This window comes from Paramormyrops kingsleyae, unplaced genomic scaffold (genome assembly GCF_048594095.1).
Source record: "Paramormyrops kingsleyae isolate MSU_618 unplaced genomic scaffold, PKINGS_0.4 ups190, whole genome shotgun sequence".
NCBI classification, from domain to species: Eukaryota; Metazoa; Chordata; class Actinopteri; order Osteoglossiformes; family Mormyridae; genus Paramormyrops; species Paramormyrops kingsleyae.
Window position 1 is genome coordinate 26,178 of NW_027326128.1, and position 20,567 is coordinate 46,744.

At 43.8% G+C, this 20,567-nt stretch overlaps 1 protein-coding gene across 1 annotated transcript; it reads left to right on the forward strand.

The window, feature by feature from the left end:
• Nucleotides 1-1,550: 1,550 nt before the first annotated feature.
• LOC111858517 (potassium channel subfamily K member 1-like) lies at nt 1,551-20,347 on the forward strand. The gene is made up of 5 exons (XM_072708636.1): nt 1,551-1,887; nt 2,823-3,218; nt 3,564-3,760; nt 20,039-20,133; nt 20,257-20,347. The coding sequence occupies exons 1-5, from the start codon at nt 1,551-1,553 to the stop codon at nt 20,345-20,347; spliced, it is 1,116 nt and encodes a 371-aa protein (XP_072564737.1).
• The last annotated feature ends 220 nt before the right edge of the window (nt 20,348-20,567 follow it).

Here is a 20,567-nt window from a genome sequence, read left to right on the forward strand (position 1 = left end):
ATTTAAGCAATTTTGAGCGTGGCATGGTTGTTGGTGCCAGACGGGCCGGTCTGAGTATTTCACAATCTGCTCAGTTACTGGGATTTTCAGGCACAACCATTTCTAGGGTTTACAAAGAATGGTGTGCAAAGGGAAAAACATCCAGTATGCGGCAGTCCTGTGGGCGAAAATGCCTTGTTGATGCTAGAGGTCAGAGGAGAATGGGCCGACTGATTCAAGCTGATAGAAGAGCAACTTTGACTGAAATAACCGAGGTATGCAGCAAAGCATTTGTGAAGCCACAACACGCACAACCTTGAGGCGGATGGGCTACAACAGCAGAAGACCCCACCGGGTACCACTCATCTCCACTACAAATAGGAAAAAGAGGCTACAATTTGCACGAGCTCTCCAAAATTGGACAGTTGAAGACTGGAAAAATGTTGCCTGGTCTGATGAGTCTCGATTTCTGTTGAAACATTCAAATGGTAGAGTCAGAATTTGGCGTAAACAGAATGAGAACATGGATCCATCATGCCTTGTTACCACTGTGCAGGCTGGTGGTGGTGGTGTAATGGTGTGGGGGATGTTTTCTTGGCACACTTTAGGCCCCTTAGTGCAAATTGGGCATCGTTTAAATGCCACGGCCTACCTGAGCATTGTTTCTGACCATGTCCATCCCTTTATGACCACCATGTACCCATCCTCTGATGGCTACTTCCAGCAGGATAATGCACCATGTCACAAAGCTCGAATCATTTCAAATTGGTTTCTTGAACATGACAATGAGTTCACTGTACTAAAATGGCCCCCACAGTCACCAGATCTCAACCCAATAGAGCATCTTTGGGATGTGGTGGAACGGGAGCTTCGTGCAACTGGATGTGCATCCCACAAATCTCCATCAACTGCAAGATGCTATCCTATCAATATGGGCCAACATTTCTAAAGAATGCTTTCAGCACCTTGTTGAATCAATGCCACATAGAATTAAGGCAGTTCTGAAGGCGAAAGGGGGGTCAAACACCGTATTAGTATGGTGTTCCTAATAATCCTTTAGGTGAGTGTATAAAGTGAAAATCCATGTTCAATATTTTATCACTGAAACACGTTCATACTCGCTAACCTCAAAACTGTAACTAATTAAAATATTCATAAAAAAATATATTCCATTTCATATCCACGGATGACAGACAAACCTGAATGGAGAAACAATGTATGGTAAATTTGTAATTTATAGAGTTGCTTAATGAATATGTATAATCAATCTTCCACCGATCATGATTATTATACACCGGCTACAAACATTCCATACAAGTTCATTTTGGGCTTTTAGCCTGCCCTTATACCCAGTATGGTTATCCGCATAGTAAAATATAGTGTTTAGTACCTTAAGCTTTTAAAAATAAAGTTATACATATTATACTTACGGTTTTATGCTTTCCCATTAAATTATTAAATACAATTGCCTAGGAAATATGAGACGGCATATTTGTTTACAAGACGCCAAGCACAGGTGATCAGCTCGCTCACATTGCACCTTGTCGCTGGTATTTTCGAGTATAAATATCATGGTTAATAGGTATTATGTGTGTCCGCGCTTTTGTCGGGTTAGAGCGTTTTCCATTATGGTGGTCAGCTATGTGCTATACATTATCTTCGGCGGCTTGGTCTTCGTGGTCCTCGAAAAGCCACAGGAGAGCGCTCTGTTAGACGAGGTCCGGCGGCTCCGACTGCTCTTTCTGGAACAAAACCGATGCCTCCAGGAAAAGCGCCTGGACCAGCTGCTGAAGAAGGCGCTGTTTGCCGGCAAGCGACGGATAGCTGTCCTGGATGCCGACACTGACGAGTTAAACAATGATTTTACTTCATCCCTGTTCTTCGTCACTACTTATTTAACGACCACAGGTTGGTGCCATCACTTGATATTCCGGCCGTCACTTTTATTATTTTTGTACCATATTTTGACTTATAGCTTAAAGCCCTATTTTATTTGTAACTTTCATGCGCACTAAACTTTCGTTTTTATTTAGTTTAACTATATAGAACAGTGGTCTCCATTGAAAGTGGTCTCCAACCTGGAGGATAGTCCCTCCGTTTATAGTTTAATGCGTGAATGCTAGTTGTAAATACATTGTTACTGAATTATAATAAAAGGCAATTTCATTTAAAAAATAGTTGATAGGTAAGTACGTACAGTACCAGTCAAAAGTTTATTTGTACTATTTGATATTTTTCATTTTAGAATGAAGACATCACAGCTCTAAAATGACGTGTGTGTGTGTATATACTCACTGGCTGCATTTCCTTCTCTGGTACATCTTCTAGCATTGCAGGCACATCTTCAGGCAAATACACTAATAACCAAAATGTGAGCACAGCATAATTAGTTGAAGAGCATGAAAAAGTGAGGGATTTATGAGCTCGATTTAGTATTTTGTGGGCATATCACACTAAATTTTACAAGTAATAATAATTGAAAAATGCTGTTCTTGGCCCCTCCTGGATTGCAAACGAAAAAGAGGGCGTCTTTGACATGAACGGCATGATGTACTCAGTCAGCAAGAAGAAGAAATCAGCATGGTGACCAAAATTATCCATTTTCTTCATTGATTCGTTCAGAAACAACCAATTATTCACAAAGTTTTAGTGGAGGGTAGTGACCTAAATAAATCAGTGGAGGGTCTAAATTACGATTTTACTGAGAGCCTCTGGTTAGTTTTCATTTTTCTCAGTTCACCTTTGTAAATTGCTGTATGTCGATCCCCTTGAAAGCTCACATACCTAACTAAAACTTTTGAGGTTACTGCGTGACCAATATTACACATTCTGTTTGAATGCAGGTTATGGCAACACTGTCCCCCTCTCCGATGAAGGCAAGGTCTTCTGTGTGCTGTACTGCCTGGCGGGCATGCCACTTACCATGCTGCTGATGTCATCCTCCACCCAACGCCTTCTGCCTTCTGTCACCCACGCTCCAGTGCGCCACTTGCAGGAGCGCTGGGGGATGTCCTATCACCAGGCTGCCCTGCTCCATGTCGGTCTGTTACTCACCTGCACTGCACTGCTCTTCTTCTTGTTGCCTGCCGCTGGGCTCTGCTTGCTGGAGCGTGATTGGAGCTTCCTGGAGTCCCTGTACTTCTGCTTCATCTCCCTCAGTACCATCGGTCTGGGGGACTACCTGCCGGGAAGGACCCGCAGCCTGGCTGTGCGACAGGGCCTGGAATTCGCCACCTCCTGTGGGGATGCCGTGCCTCATTGTTACATGCACATTACCTTTACTGCAAATTTACTGAGAAACACCTTCCAGTGGCCAGGGCTAAAAGCAGATACAAGTTTTTAAATCATTTTTATGTATAAATCAGTGGTTATTCATGGTACTAATATACTGCAAGTTTAATCTAAATATGATATCAACATATAGATTTACTAATCCAAAGGCAGAAACCAAATATGCCACAATGTGTAAAGCAAGCCATCCACTTTTTCTGGGCATGATGTGTGCTAATGATAGAAGATGTTTAGTGCTGGGGTAAATTTGTATGGAAACATGGAATCATAGTATATAAAACTTTTCTTTGTAGGTTACTTGCTGGTTGGCCTGGTGGTGCTCCTGGTGGTGATGGAGACCATCTGGGACCTCCCACAGATACGCAGCCTAGTCCGCCTTGTCAATGGTCCTCGGGAGGGGCCACTGATGGGGGTCGACATGGATGAGCTGGTTCTCAGTGAAAGCTCTCTGTCTCCAGGAAATCAGGAAGACAGCATTGACATAGTGGAGGTGCCCCAATACACGATGCATATCTCCACAATCTCCCCCTCCATCACAGAGGAGCCCCCAGCCTTACGTACCCAGTTCATCTCTTCCACAGTCCATTAATCATGTGTGTGCTTTGACTCTTCTGGACTCAGAGGTAATAGGTATTTAAAACATGTAAAAGAGCAGCAAATGGGGCTTGGAAGAGGCATGGACATGCTGGCACATTTTGAGGACCCTGCAGTTGACAGGGGATTTTGAATATAAGAAATTACCCGGAAAATTGAGGGCAAGGTGACATTTTATCAGGGGACCCAGAATTTCTAGCTACACCCCTGCTGACAAAACTATGTTATACATAGCAAAAGTTTAAAAGGGTGATTCCTGTTTTGGACCAAATATTTGGCTGTCTGTTTTCTGAAAATTGGAATGATTGTATTTTATGGTTTAAACATTTTGTCAGGACTATACCATACTTAGCTATGAGGAATGCATGTTTGCCAAGCTCAGGGGTTGAAAATATTATAATTATGGGTAGAGTTGGATGTCTCAAGACCGGTCTTGGTCTCGAAACCGGTCTCAAGACCACTTTTACATGGTCTTGGTCTTGTCACAGTCTCAACGGTCTTTGGTCTTGGTCTTGGATCCCTTGGTCTTGTGTTGGTTCTCGCTGTCTTGGTCTTGCTGTCTCAGATCGACATAGTGGTCAGGAGATTTGGAGTGAAAAGTATCCATGACACACAATGTAACATTCGATAATGCAACATTATTATTATTTCACCTTTCGCGCCCTTCAAATGCAACCAATCAGTGACATAGATGCATTTTGTTGTGATTCAGACATTGGCGCTCATCCAATCAAAATGCACGTTATACACGCAAAATAAGTGTAGCGCTATTCAAACATTAGATCCAGCATCACAGGCTAGATGTTGCAATGTTTAGTTTTCCTGAAGTACAATCAACCACTATTTTAAATTGTGAACTGTTTTCTCTCTCTCCGTCCTCTCTGAAAATATGCCTATTAACAGTGATGCTCTCATTCTCTCTCTTTCTCTCTCTCTCTCTCTCTCTCTATATATATATATATATATATTTTTAAGTATTTCATCTAACTGTACTAGTTTATCAATCTGTTATTTGTCCATAATGTCTGTGTTCTATTCTTCTTGCCCTACTGAACAACAGGCTTGATATCATTGGCAGTGTGTTGTAATCACATGCCACTGCAGACATCAAGATGTCAGAATCTTTTAAGCAGTTGTCCTTATTCTTATTAATGCACAATTTGATGTGCAGTTTGTATTGGTATATAGTATTTGTAGTTTGCATTTGATTCATGTGACGTGTGCACATTGTTTGATTACAGTATTTTACTTAAAATTATGTTGACTAAATAAATGTGACCACTAACTTTTAAATAACATCTGTATATCATGTTGTGTTGACTTAACAGGCCTAATCCATTTCAGGGAAGTTGATATCATACAGTGTCATTTTGCTAGTACTATTACAATGGGACATGATGCAATTTCAAGTTTATAATTGTGTATCTTCAATTTGATGTTACAATTTCATCTACAAATTAAATATAATTGAAATCAGTTACATATTTCCCGTTCTTTAGACAGTTGTTGGAGGTGTTAGTTGTTTTGTCAGATGACTTTGGGACCAGTCAGTACCCATGTCAGTCCTCAACAGCACACAAGAGTTAAGGGAGTCTTTTTTTTTTGGTCTCGGTCTTGGTCTCGGTCTCGTCTCGACTTTGTCTTGGTCTTGACTCGGTCTGTCTTGGTCTTAGTCTTGGTCTTGTATTGGTCTCGATACCCTCTGGTCTTGGTAGTGTCTTGGTCTTGGTTTAGGCGGTCTTGACTACAAGTCTAATTATGGGATGTTTTTTGTATATATTTCTCCAGATGTTTTCCACCCTGTTAGGGACATGTACGTGGTAATCACAGAGTTTAAATAATGTAAAAGTCAAACAATACTGAACTTTTCTGGGATACAATGTTTCCCTTTTGCTATGATAAAATTTTCATTCTTGTAGCATTAACAGTTTTAATTTTATGTAGAGTACAATGTCAGAATAATGGAATCTGTGCATTTTTGTCCCCATTTTGTTGTCTTGTATGAGTAATTTTATTAATTAGAAATAAAAGTATATGTAGATGCATTATATGTACCTCATTTAACAAAACAATATACAAATATACCAAACACTTACTGTTGTTATTAGAATATTTTTTTAAATCATTGCCTAACAGGGTGGAATAGAATATAATAGGGTGGAACCGAGTAGGCCTCTTAACAAGTAGATTCAGATTCACAACAACAATACTACTACTACAACTAATAATAATAGTAATCATAATAATAATAATACCACTGTAGTAACATAAATAATTAAGAAATACATTCATAAAATAATAATAATAATAATACTTTTTGATTATACCATTGTTATTCATTATCATACACAAGAAATACACTCAAATAATAAATCTACAAGTCATTTTAATGAAAATAATAAATATTCTTGTACAATTTCTACTCAGTAGGCTGCATATCCCATACATAGCCTAACAGGGTGGAATATTTCTAGCTAATTTAGCTCTAGCTCTTTGAGTGAGCAACATTTAGCTAGCACACACTCTACAGTTTATCAGCATTTAAATAGCTATTTTTAGCATGTTTTAAAAAATATTTTTTCCAATAAATATTTCTCATAATATATACTAACAGGGTGGAACTTTAAGGGTGCCTCAAACCGGTGTGTAATATAAATTTGAGAAAAATACAGGAGAGAGTGACAGTTAAAGCTTACCTTAGTCTTCCAGTTGAATTTCCCCCCAAAAACAAATGATGTCACTTCATGGAAATGGCTGTATGGATTTGTAATCTTTTTAGGGAGACAAGAAAGTAGAGGCTCACAGGGTGGAAAACGAATGCGAGGACATATATTATATTATATAATTACAGAAAACAAAATAAGTTTCACCAGATTTGTTTCTTTCTCTAAAGGTAGTATACCCTAGTCCAGGGGTTTCCAACTCCGGTCCTATAGAGCTACTATCCAGTAGGTTTTCTATCCTACTTCCAACATGACAATGACCCAAAGCACACAGCCAGGAAAACCAAGGAGTGGCTCCGTAAGAAGCATATCAAGGTTCTGGAGTGGCCTAGCCAGTCTCCAGACCTAAATCCAATAGAAAATCTTTGGAGGGAACTGAAACTCCATGTTGCTCAGCGACAGCCCCGAAACCTGACAGATCTAGAGAAGATCTGTATGGAGGAGTGGGCCAAAATCCCTCCTGCAGTGTGTACAAACCTGGTGAAGAACTACAGGAACCGTTTGACCTCTGTAATTGTTAACAAAGGCTTCTGTGCCAAATATATATATTTTTTTTTACTCAAGTGATCAAATACTTATTTGACACAGTAATTCACAAATAAATTGTTAAAAAATCATACAATGTGATTTCTGGATTTTTCTTTTTAGATTCTGTCTCTCACAGTGGAAATGCACCTATGCTGGAAATTGTAGACCCCTCCATGATTTCTAAGTAAGAGAACTTGCAAAATCACAGGGTGATCAAATACTTATTGACCTCACTGTATATCTATATATATCCCCTCTATATGCCTCAGCAATCTTTTTGATGATGCTTATCTGATTTGTCTGGCACTTGTTTCTATTCCAGGAGAGGTCCTAAAATGTATCTGAGTAGATTTGAAGTGATTGTTTTGGTTAGTCTTATGCATATGCATTTTGCCAATATAAAATCAGGCCTAAATTCGTGTTGGGATGAATGTTGCAAACTAAGCAAACTTTTTGATGACGCTTATTTGATATATCTGACACTTGTTTCTATTTTAGCTTAGTTACTGAAATGTATTTAAGTAGGTATGAAGCTGGCAGAATTTTTTTTCGTGTGTTATGCATGTACATTTAATGTATATGAGACACTTACATTTAGTGTTTGTGGTGTAGTGTTCTGCAACCAGAAAAAAAAACGTTTTGATCAGTTATTTTAAAAATGTAAATCAATTTTCTATTGTTATTCTACAGTTTAGAATATTATTAAGAAAATATTTGAACATCAGTTTTTAAAATCTTATTTCCATACACAATACACTTTTTTGAGGGCTGAGGAGAATGTGATCTGATCCAATGTACAGTTGTAGCCAAAAATTTTGAGAATGACGCAAATATTAATTTTCACTAAGTCTGCTGCCTCAGTTTTTATGATGGTAATTTGCATAATGTCCAGAATGTTATGAAGAGTGATCAGTTGAATTGCAATTAATTGCAAAGTCCTTCTTTACCATGAAAATGTATTTAATCCCAAGAGCACCTGGCTGCAGACCTCCACTGTGGAGTCACTTCCGCATTCAGTACTAAACAATATAACGGCAATCTCTTCATTCCTCTTCTATAGTATATATCGTTTTATGTACCTGGTTGTATATACACTACTCACAATAAGTTAGGGAGATTGTTATTTACATGAGTGCTTTTCCTATTTGCTCTGAATTTTAATGAAATAAGTAAAAGTTCCCTTTGATATTACTAATAATGTATGAGAAGAAACACCATTTTCATTAGTTTAATATTTATTACCCCAAAAATTTAGACAATAACAGGGATAGCCCCAAATAACAAAAATTGACAATGTCAGTAGCGGGTTTTTCCACCATTTGCCGCAATGACAGCTTGACAGCGACGTCTCATGCTCCTCACTAGCCTCATGATGTTGTCCTGAGGCAATGTGTTCCACTCTTCCACAAGTGCTACACGCAGTTCTGCCAGGTCACGTGGGGGTGGGGTATGATCATCCAGTCTCTGCTTCAACTGGTCCCAGACGTGCTCTATGGGGTTCAGGTCAGGGGACATTGATGGCCATACCATATGAGGCACACCAACCTCCTGAAGTCGAGCTGTGACAATTCTGCCACGATGTGGTGGAGCATTATCATCCATGAACAGAAAGTTTGGGGTGTGCTGGCAGAATTGGGGGATGATGATGGGTTCTATGATGTCTCTGAGGTAAGAAAGTGCAGTGACTAAGCCATGTACAATAACCAAATCTGTTTTGCGCTGACTGGTGATGCCTGCCCAGACTGTTGCACCTCCTCCACCAAAGCAAACCCTGGGGACCATGTTGTCCTCAGTGTATCGCTCACCTCGCCTTCTCCAGCAACGCTGACGACAATCATTTCTGTGCAAGGTGACCCGACACTCATCAGTGAACATGACGGTAGACCACTGCTGCATTGTCCAGGTCACATGGTCTTGTGCCCACTGCAAACGTTCACAGCGGTGTCTTGGTGTCAGCCAAAGCGGTGGAGTCGGTTGTGAATGGCTTGTCTGGAAACCCTAGTACCCCTCGCATCTTGTAAACGGGCCTGCAGCTGTGTGGCAGTTGCATGACGATGTCTGAGTGCATAGGTCCTTAGGTACTGATCATAGTTGCGGTCTGTCACTCGTGGGGCTCCACTCCTGGGTCAGTCATGAACTCTGCCAGTAGTTCTGTGTCTTGATGCAAGTCTGCTGATGACACTTTGAAACACAGCAAGTTCACAAGCAACATCTGACTGCCTGCCACCGACCCGAAGGCGCGACCATGGCCAGGTGGCGCTGCTCGTCCATTCAGTGACGTCGTGTGTTCATGGCTGTTTGAATGATGAACTTGGAATGACTTACTGACAGCTTTTTATACCCACAGAATGTTGAAATTGATGCTACATTGAAAAGGGTTTTCTTTTGGCATTGGCCCCAATTTAAGGCACACCTGTACACAATGAGACCATTACATGGAAAACACAAAATGAGGTGTGTCTATCACCCCAATACAATTGCCTCCCTATCCCAAAAATGTCTGAAGTGACACAAACACCGTATGTATGACATCCACTAAATCTCTCACAATATCCCTAACTTATTGTGAGTAGTGTAGTTAGAATTTACTTATTTTGTTGTTTTTGTTTTGTGTTTATTTTGTCATTTATATATTTTTAAGAAGTATTTATTGTTTTTACCTTTTCGTCAATAGCAAATGTGGATATTTATGCCCGTGAAGCAACTATTTTGCTAGTGACAGTATCTTACATGCGATATTTATTTATTTTGTCCAAATAGAACAAAAAGCCGATGTTTAGCCTAATGATATGAATGAGTCTCTCTTCTCGTCTTTTCCAAAATACGTATAATTTATGATTGATGTGTTAAGAATAGTGTACTGCGGGATCTTATGACTTAAGTCATTATGGAAAACAGATAATGGTGGCTGATATGACTCGAGGCTCTGTTACTACTGTAAATCGAGGATCTTTAAAAGAGGTTTAGGTAAAATATTTTAAAAATGACAGCAATCAGCATACATAGAGAGCAGGAATAACGTTAGTCGGTATACTTATTTTCTTAACTTATATTCATCATCCAACATCCCATACAATGTTATAGGTTGTACATTATTTCATTGTGGACAACATAAAGTGTACTTTGAGGCCACATCATTATCATTTAATTTAACTGTATTGCACTTTTGTTGTATTCCAACTTATTTATTCTATTTTACATTTTCTGTTGTATTATTCTGTATTCTTATTTTTAGCCACCATTAATTTCATTGCTATTTCTGTTCTTGGGCTGCTGGAACAGCAAAATACTACTACTGGGCTTGGATTGTATTTGGGGCAAAGGGGGCAGTGGTACAGACTGCAGCATTTTGTGTAGTGTGTTACTGCAGGCTTTTCACAAATTATTGAATGATGCATCTACAAAAGATATAAAATGCATTATACACGTTTGCATCACAGCACATGAACTTCAATTCAAATTAAGTTATGCAGCTGGTCAAATGTAGAATCTTTGCTTACAGTTTAAATTTAAAGACACTTTAAATGTGTATTTTTACCTGCACTAGACAACCTGAATCATAGGAAAACTTTATATCTTCACTAACTCCTCTTTTCAAAGGCAAATAACCACTGGTACAAGAAGTTCTCAGCTCCTTTACGTTAAAGAAATTATACCAGACTATGAAAATACTCCACTAAAAGGAAAAGTCCTCTATTCAAAACTCATTGTGCAGACACGTGCAAATTGAGATTAAAGTGTTTTTAACCAGTCTACCTTATGTACGGCTGTGTATGTTAGCTCATTGTCGTAGCTTGGCTATGAGAAACATGTATGACATTTGTGAGTTCAGAAACACGTTTTCAACTTTGTAATGATGCATTGCTCAGCTAATGCAAGGAGGGTTTACAAAAATGTTTTATACATCCAAACACAGTTGTTCAGTTTCTTTACGCCATGCACCAAAAAAAAATTAATACTTAGTGCAACCTCACGGCTCCAGAGTACGCCACCGAAGGCCCTGCCTCTTAGGATATATGATGTTATCCCCAGAATTTCCACACGCAGCTACGTTGCATAAACACGCAGAGACTCATATCCCAGTACTAAAACAATTTATTGACACAATCCTTTAAAACAACCCAGCTTATAAACAATTACCAGCATGTCACAGCATGACTAAAACCAGAACACTGAACAGGAAGGAGGGGTTTAGGTCAAAACCCAGGTACTGGCAGTCCAATGCTATGGTTTCACCTTGACCAGTAAACCAGCCAGGGAGAGTGATTACCTGGAGAGAGAGGGGAAAGGAAACACCACAGCACACACACTATGAGCTCACATATTCAGGTGCAAGTTACACACACAAAAAATCACAGCAAATCACAGCATAGAACTAGTGCTTCTTAATTCACCCCGCAATCACTCCATGCAGTGCAGGGAAGGCCACACCAACCCCCAAAACTCCAGCACCACGTTCAATCAATGAACTACCCTCAGGACCCCCACCAATTAGGCCAGCCAGTACCCAGTTAGCATTGGTAGTGACCATACCAACCAAAGAGCAGCAAAGAAGCCACTTCTCTCCAAGAAAAACATCAGGGACAGACTGATATTCTGCAAAAACTACAGGGATTGGACTGCTGAGGACTGGGGTAAAGTCATTTTCTCTGATAAATCCCCTTTCCGATTGTTTGGGGGGATCTGGAAAAAAGATTGTCTGGAGAAGAAAAGGTGAGGGCAACCACCTTTTAGTACTTTATCGGATAGATACGTTCACTCATTACATCCTGGAAGAAGAAACCTTAGAAGATCTACAGGATTACGTGGACGAGTGTTACGAGCAATTCATGATGAAGAAGAACCAAGTGATCCTACGCTCATCAAGCGCTACAGGAATCTCTGGAGTACAGTTAGCAGCAGGTATAATCGCTCGCATCTGAAAATACGATTCTCAGAGACTCCATAAAATCCCTCACGGAAGGTATGGCGAAACTCTCAATGGAAAATAAACACATGAAAGAGTCCCTCCTCGATATTCAAGCACAAAGTATGCGGGACAATCTAGTGTTCGCTGGAATTCCGGAGCACGCAGAGGAAAACGCAGAAGTCACCATCAGAAACTTCACACAACAACAACTTAAACTTCCTCTGGACACCATCAACAACATCACGTTTCATCCACCGCATAGGAGGGATGAGGAAAGAAGCTCAGCATCCAAGACCTATTGTGGCCAAGTTCGAACAATTTTAGCAAAAGGAACTGGTGAAAAGTTGGGACGGATTTCAGCATCAACAACCAATTTCCCAAAGAATTCCTGGATCGTCGCAAAATCCTGTTCCCGCTCAGGAAAAAATTAATTGCGGAGGGATCCCAGGCTATCATCACGGTAGACAGACTTTATGTTAATGGTCAACTGTTTCGCGACCAGAACACCACCGCTTGGCTCTACTGAAGTCACTTCCAACTAAAGTAACAAGCATTAAACAAACTAACTTTAAAAGTTTGGCATTTAATACAGGTTTCTAGCGCACGCTGTACACTAGACAGCTTTGTATAAGGGTTATTAATGCCGGGGACATTTTCTATCCCTTACTGCATCTCAACCCCCTTGTTTAACGTTTCACCACAGTCGCACTTGTTGTTGTTGTTGTTATTACCATCATTGTCATTTTGCTTGTTACGGTAATTATATCATGTCAGTATTGATGCTCAAAAAAGTTTTATCTGGAAGTAGCCTACCACATACTAGACACCCACACATACACGTAGGCAGTCACACACTCACACACACACTCGCATACACAGACGCCCACTCAAACAAGCACACACCCCCTCATATCATACTGTACATGTATACAGTACTATGTGCAAGAGTCTTAGGCAGGCAAAGAAAATGTTTAAATTATCCTCGTGTTGGTGTAAAACTGATATTATTCCTGTCAAAGTGTGTCAGCGTAGCCATTTCAGAACCTCAAATAAAATCACCCCAGTATTTGCAGCGACCATCCAGTGCAGCCATGTATTTTTTAACTTGGCCACTAGCACACCTCATACAGCTAGTCAATCTGTGACTGACTTTTAAACCAATTTATTAATTATCTAATTGAGCTGTTGGTGAAATTAGGTGCCCCTGAGGAGAGGCTTGGGAACTGAAGCGGTGTTCATCTAGCCATCCAACTAGATAGCAGTAACTTTTTAGAAAACAGAAGAAATTATTACTAGTTTTTATTGTTACTCTTAATTTGCATATATGCTAATGTTAAATTGTGTTTTTTGTTCTAAGCCAAAGTACACTTGCTACCCAGATAAACGCTACCCTGATTACAATGACATAGAATGTTTGGAGATTTTTTCACCCCCTAAAACAGGCAAATTGATCATACCTGAACATACTCAGACCTCAGTTGCTTCACTCGATCTGTATTTCTTTCAAAAGGCACATGATATAGTTGTTTTAAAGACACCTGATGTCTTTTCAGCACCCGTGCAATAGTGGGCAAACTTATGGCATTCACATTGCTGAATAAGTCATCATTGTCCAAGATGTGCTGCTGGATCTCTCTAAGGTGAATATCATTTCTGACCCGAACCATATTGACAACAGCCTGCTCTTGTTGGTCAGTCAGAATTTTGCTTCTACCTCCCCTATTTGGCCTAATCTCTATTCTGCAGGGAGAAAGTCATAGTAAGAACAAATTTACAAAAAAAAAAAAATCACATCACACTCTTTGGTACACACTGCCATGCTGTATACACTAATTCACTGCAACAGTTTGAAGTATCTTAAATTTGAGTAGATTCTGAAGACTTATTCAGTTTCATTGCGGAAAGTTCTGATAATGGAGGCCACAGAAGATCTTCTGAGGTTTGGTTGAAACATTGTAGCTGCTGCTGTCATCGTCATGCCATGATTTATGACATAGTCTATAACCATAGCCCTGATTTCATTCGACACCCTTTGCTGCTGCTGCCGGTGTCTAGGTCTATGGTCTTGTCCTCTACCACGTTCACCCACACCTCTCAAACGAGGCCCACGGCCAACTCTATGGTGAGGCCTAAGCCCTCCTCTATGACGAGGCCCACAGCCACCTCTCAAAAGGGGTGCTTGTCCCCTTCTATTCCTTGGACCACTATGTATTTCTAGCCTTTCACCTTCCACTTCTGGCTCCATGTCCTCACTATGTTGAGTAGGCTACTACAGTGGGATACCACTCATCTTACTTATATATACATACAAATATGTGAAATCAATCAGCAGTAATGAGTGGCCATTAACTCATTAAAGCCACAAAAGCAATTATGTATACAGTAATGTTGAATATGAAAATGTGTTCTGTAAAAGTGGTACATGGGACCATAGACACTATATCTGGTAAAGAATGAAATATGACATTCATAGATAATGTAGTCCACCTGGGGTCATATTCTGTGCTAATTGGTATCAAATCATCCTTCCTGAAACTGTCATAATCTAAACATAGACTATTATTACTAAATTTTCATAAAAGCTATGCTTCAAGAGTAAGGCAACAGTTACTTATCATTTTAAGCAGTTGTATCAATTGATAGTTGGATCTTTATAATGAAATTAATACACACCAAACTCAGATGTGATGTGTGATTTGCATTTTGAAATAGTAATACTTTGATGTTAAGTTGTGTCATTTTGAACCAGTGATTTTAGTTCAATGAACAAATGATCTTTGGCTTATATGTATTGTATCCAAGCATTTGAAAAAAAGAGTTAAGTGTTTTGAAAAATGTGCATTTTGATCATTGGTTGTGATTTATATGTCTAAAGTTTTGAAAAAATACATGAAGGTTCTGTTATTAGTGCAAAAGTGATTGTAAAAAACTGTAAATTCACCAGAATTTCCGCATGTATATTTAACTAGTTATAATTCAAAACAAAGAGGTGTAGCAATTTTAATTAAGAAAAGAATATGTTTCAACTGTAAAGACACCATCATAGTCCCAGAAGGAAGATTCATAATTATAAAAATTTCAACATATAACAAAGAGATACAGTCATGTGAGAAAATTAGGACACCCTATGAAAGCCTGTATATTTTAAAATATATTTGGACATATGGATATTTAATATCAATTTTAATGATACTGTGGGATCCAAATAATATAACTAAACAATTAAAAAATAATTATCCCACTTAAAATGGTTAAAATCACACACAGGTGTATCACGTCAGGTGCACATGATCAGTACATCGTTACCCAGCATTTTAAAGGAGCCTTGTCCTATTTAAACCTCAGATTTAGTTTGGTGTGCTCCTGACTGTTGAAGTATTGAAGTGAGCGCTATGGTGAGATCTAAAGAGTTGTCTGATGCCCTCAGAAAGAAGATTGTGGCCGCTTAAGAGTCTGGTAAGGGATTTAAAAAGATCTCAAAAGAATTTGACATCAGCCATTCCACCATCTGGAAAATTGTTTACAAGTGGAGGACATTCAAAACAACTGCCACCATGCCCAGGTCTGGCCGTCCAAGTAAATTCACCCTCAGAGCAGAGCGAAAGATGCTCAAAGTCATCAAAAATCCTAAAATGTCATCACGGGAACTGCAGCAGGCTCTGGCTACTGTCGATGTGAATGTGCATGACTCTACTATCAGAAAGAGACTACACAAGTTTGACTTTCATGGGAGGTGTGCAAGGAGGAAACCTTTGCTCTCTAAGAGAAACATTAAGGCCAGACTGAAGTTTGCCAGAGTGAATGTAGACAAAGACCATGACTTCTGGAATAATGTTCTTTGGACTGTTGAGTCTAAAATTAAATTATTTGGACACCAGAACAGAAGACAAATACAGCCTTCCAAGAAAAGAACCTCATACCAACTGTGAAGCATGGGGGTGGCAGTATCTTGGTTTTGGGATGCTTTGCTGCAGCAGGATCTGGCCAGCTCACCATCATAGAATCCATCATGAATTCTACTGTGTATCAGAGGGTGCTTGAAGAACATGTGAAACCATCTGTAAAAAAATTAAAGCTGAAGCAGAACTGGACACTGCAACATGACAATGACCCAAAGCATACCAGTAAATCCACCAAGGACTGGCTAAAAACTAAGAAGTGGAGAGTCCTGGAATGGCCAAGCCAGAGCCCTGATCTTAATCCTATTGAGATGCTGTGGGATGACTTGAAACAGGCTGTACATGCAGGAAAACCCTCAAACATCTCACAGCTGAAAGAATTCTGCGTTGAGGAGTGGGGAAAACTTTCTTCTGATCGATATCAGAGACTGGTAAAAGGCTACACTGAAAAATACGCATTTTTGTTCATATCTTTTTTTGATGTGTAAAAAAAATTTGAATTTTTGTTGTTTAATTGCAATTAAGTCACTTTCTTTTCCAGAAATACATAAAAACATGATTGGACATTGATATGTGAACACTTCTTAATAAAGAGCTGATTATTTCATGGGGTGTCCTAATTTTCTCACATGACTGTATGTATTGCCATATATATGGTCCAAATAGTGATGACTCCTCCTTCTTCCACCACCTTTTTTGCTGCAATATCAATGCACTCAGACACAGAACTTATATCGGGAGGGGACTTCAACTTAGTACGTAATACAGAATCTGACAGATGTAGCACAGCAGCTAGTTGCCGTACTTGCCAGTCATCCAAAACATTAAAGCAATATATGAATGATTTTGGCCTATGCGATGTCTGGCGTACTTTTCATGCCATGCTCAGAGAATACACATTTTTCTCGCCAGTCCACCATTCCTACTCCCGGATAGACTTTTTTCTTACCAGCAATTCAGTTATGAATGTGACACACAAATTCGCCCTATCACAATAAGTAACCACGCACCTGTCACTATGACGGTCACTGTAAAAGCTAGTGCACCACCTTTTAAATGGTGGAGACTGAATACATCATTACTAATGGACTCAGAATTTCTAGAAGTTATTAAAAATGATTGGACAACATTCTGGGAGACGGCAAAGGCTGTAATACGAGGTAGAATAATTTCATATTCAGCAAAAAGAAAAAGGATAAAGCACTTGAGACAGATCTAGAACTGAAAATTTTAATTAAAACTGGGTTTTGCCTGTGCCGCTGTCCTGGGGTGGGTGGGTTTGGGGTGTGGGCTCTGTCGGCTGGGGCCAATAAATTCCTATTACAATATATAGCATTTCGGTGTGTGTGTGTGTGTGTGTGCCCACTGTGCGTATTAGGAGTAAGCGTTATCTTTTACAGATCTTTTACGTTGTGAGCACGAATGGTACGGGTGCAATAATTGCCACCTAGTGGCAACACAGTTTTACATTGATATATTACGGAAATTTCTATTATTTGTGCATATAATTAACATTTAAATACATGTACATGAATCACGTAAGAAATCAGCGGAAACAGCAACCGGAAGTCTCCCTTTTTCTTGTCAGCTTCACACTGCTAGAAGCATGGAGCATAGCAGCGGACATACAGCACGTAGGAAAACTGAAGGGTGCTCTTCCACCGCACCAGGTACCGTACTTTTGGTACTTAAAGAATGTACTAAAAGGACGGTACTTCAATGTGTTGGTTTTCTAATGGCGTAGAAACTTGTACCTGCATCAAATTATATGATAACGCAAGTCGGGATATTTTGGACTGAATTCGAAAAATGACTGTTCGATGACTGGATGACATACTGTCACGCTCGCCAGGGAGGCGAGCAGGGAAGCAGACGGAAGCAGACGAAAGCAGCCGGACTGACGGGCAAACGGGGTTTATTCAAGGCAGGCAGACTGACGGACGAAGCACAGCACATGACAATACAATGCCGGATCTGCCAGACATGGGGAGACGCGGACTGATATACACAAGACTTGGTAAACGGAACAGGCAACAGGTGAGAACCATCAGGGCTGAACACGAGGTAATGAGGGGGGCGTGGCACACATCGGGATCGTACGGAGCGGGATATGACAGAACCCCCCCCCAAAGGCGCGCACACCGGGCGCGCCAGAGGAGAGGCGACGGACGAGACGAACCGGGAAAACAGGACCTGGAAAACAAAACAGAACAACCAAAACCAGGGAACAGAACGGAGACACAGAACAAGAACAGGGACGAGACGAAAGACAAGAGACGACACAGAACAGGGAAGGCGGACAGACAAACCAGGAAGGGAGACACAGAAGGAGAGACAGGCGGAACAAAAGGGCCAGGAGTGAACGGAGGAGACAGAGAGGGACGAGGAGCAGAGACAGGCGGGACCAACGGAAAGGGAGGAGGAACAAGGGGAGCACGAGGGAGCCCAGGCGGGCGACAGGCAGCAGCCGGAGGGGCCGCAGGGGAGAGGGAGGAGGGAGCAGGAGGGGACCACCCAGGGGCCAAGGGAACGGGACGAGGGAGTGACAGAGGGGACACGGAGGGAGCAGGAGGGAACACCAGTGCAGGCGGGCAGGAGGGGGAAGCCGCGGCAGGCAGAGGCGCAGCCGGAGCCGGCGAAGGCGCCGTCCGACGCACAGCCGGCGCAGGGGGGCCCGGAGGCGACCGACATGGAGCCGGAGGAGGGACCGAGGACCGGCACCGAGGATCCAGGGGAGGACCCGACGGCGACCGCCGACCCCGAGCCGGAGGACCCGCAGGCGGCCCCGGAGCCCCAGCCAAGGCGAGCGAGGGCGAGCCAGGGGGCAGGGCGGGCGGGAACCGGGCCCCACGCCTATGGCCCCGTCCCTTTCGGGACACTGACAGGCGGGGTCCTAAGGGGCGTCGGCTTTGCCGGGGTAAGGGTGAGGGAGTCAAGGCCTTCACAGAGGCGACAGGCAGGGCAGTCAGAGCCGCGGGCGTGGCCGCAGGCGGGACAGTCAGAGCCGTTGGCGTGGCCGCAGGCGGGGCCGCGGGCAGAGCGGCGGCCTCAGGCGGGGCCGCGGGCAGAGCGGCGGCCTCAGGCGGGGCCGCGGGCAGAGCGGCGGCCTCAGGCGGGGCCGCGGGCAGAGCGGCGGCCTCCGGCGGGGCAGCCGGAGCGGCGGCCTCCGGCGGGGCAGCCGGAGCGGCGGCCTCAGGCGGGGCCGTGGGCGGAGCCGGCTGGACAGGCGAGCAAGGCTGAGCCGGCTGGACAGGCGAGCAGGGCAAGTCAGGTACGTGGCCCGCAGGGGGTGCTGCAGGCAGAGCAGGGACCGCTGTAGGCTCCTCGGGCATACGGTCAGCAGGGGGCGCCTCAGCGGGCGCCGCCAGCACGCGACCAGCAGGAAGTGCCGCAGCGGGCGTACGGTCAGCAGGGGGCGCCTCGGCGGGCGCCGCCAGCACGCGACCAGCAGGGGGCGCTGCAGGCAGAGCAGGGGCCACTGCAGGCGCCTCGGCGGGCGCCACCAGCACGCGGCCAACAGGGGGCGCCTCGGCGGGCGCCGCCAGCACGCGGCCAACAGGGGGCGCCTCGGCGGGCGCCGCCAGCACGCGGCCAACAGGGGGCGCAACCGCGGCCGCCTCAGGCAGTGTAGGCGCCGGCAGGACAGGCAAGACGGGCAGTTCAGGTGCCGGCTGGACAGGCAGTTCAGGTGCCGGCAGGACAGGCAAGACAGGCAGTTCCAGTGCCGGCAGGACGGGCGCCGCCGTCCCGTGGTCAGCAGGGGGCGTCTCGGCGGGCGTCGCCACCCCGCGGCCAGCAGGGGGCGCCTCGGCGGGCGCCGCCAGCACGCGGCCAGCAGGGGGCGCCTCGGCGGGCGCCACCAGCACGCGGCCAGCAGGGGGCGCCTCGGCGGGCGCAGCCTCCACGCGACCAGCCACCGGGACTGCAGGCGGGTCAGATGGGACAGGCGGGTCCGGCAGGACAGGCGAGACAGGCAGGACAGGCGGGTCAGGCAGGACAGGCGGTGCCGCGGGCAGGTCGGCGGCAGCTGCAGCCGGCAGCGCAGCCGCGGGAAAACCGGCTCTAGAGACCCGGGGAATCGCGTCTCTCACCGGGCTTATCCCTTTTCCGTGCAGGCGTTCCGGCCGGTACGGATCTGCCCACCGCGGTGGCGGCAGCTCACCATGGACGCCGAGCAGGCGGGTAGCGGCGAAGTCATCCCAGGGCAGCGGTGAGCCCTCATGCTCCCTGGCTAACTCCCAGGCTGGGAGCAGAGTGCAAGCCCCCAGGTAGAGCGACGGAGCCTCCTCCTGATGCACTCTCCCTCTGTTCCTCCGCTTCTTGCCGCTGTCAGGCAAAAGCGGAGCCACCGCGAACGCTTCGTCCAGGCTCTGGGCGATGCGTTCGCCTCTCAGCCGGGCGAGGCGCTTGCTGAGACGGCGTAGGAGCTTGCGTGCCCGCTCGAGCGGGTACTGCTGTCCGGGAGGGCGCTCTTCCGCGAGGAGGTCCGCGCCCCGGGTGGCCAGCTCCAGGGCTACAGGATCCTCCAGTACTGTTGGTTGGGAGCGCCAGAACACAAAGTCTTGCAGGAGACCGAGCCGGTGGTGCTCGGTCTCCCGCGATGTGCTGTTTGAGAGATCCGGCATTCTGTCACGCTCGCCAGGG

Coding starts and splice junctions, on each gene's coding strand:
- LOC111858517 (XM_072708636.1), top strand. CDS start 1,551: ATGGTTAATAGGTATTATGTGTGTCCGCGCTTTTGTCGGGTTAGAGCG. Junction 3,219..3,563: donor CCTGGAATTCGCCACCTCCT/GTGGGGATGCCG, acceptor TTTTCTTTGTAG/GTTACTTGCTGGTTGGCCTG. Junction 20,134..20,256: donor GAAGTCATCCCAGGGCAGCG/GTGAGCCCTCAT, acceptor TGCCGCTGTCAG/GCAAAAGCGGAGCCACCGCG.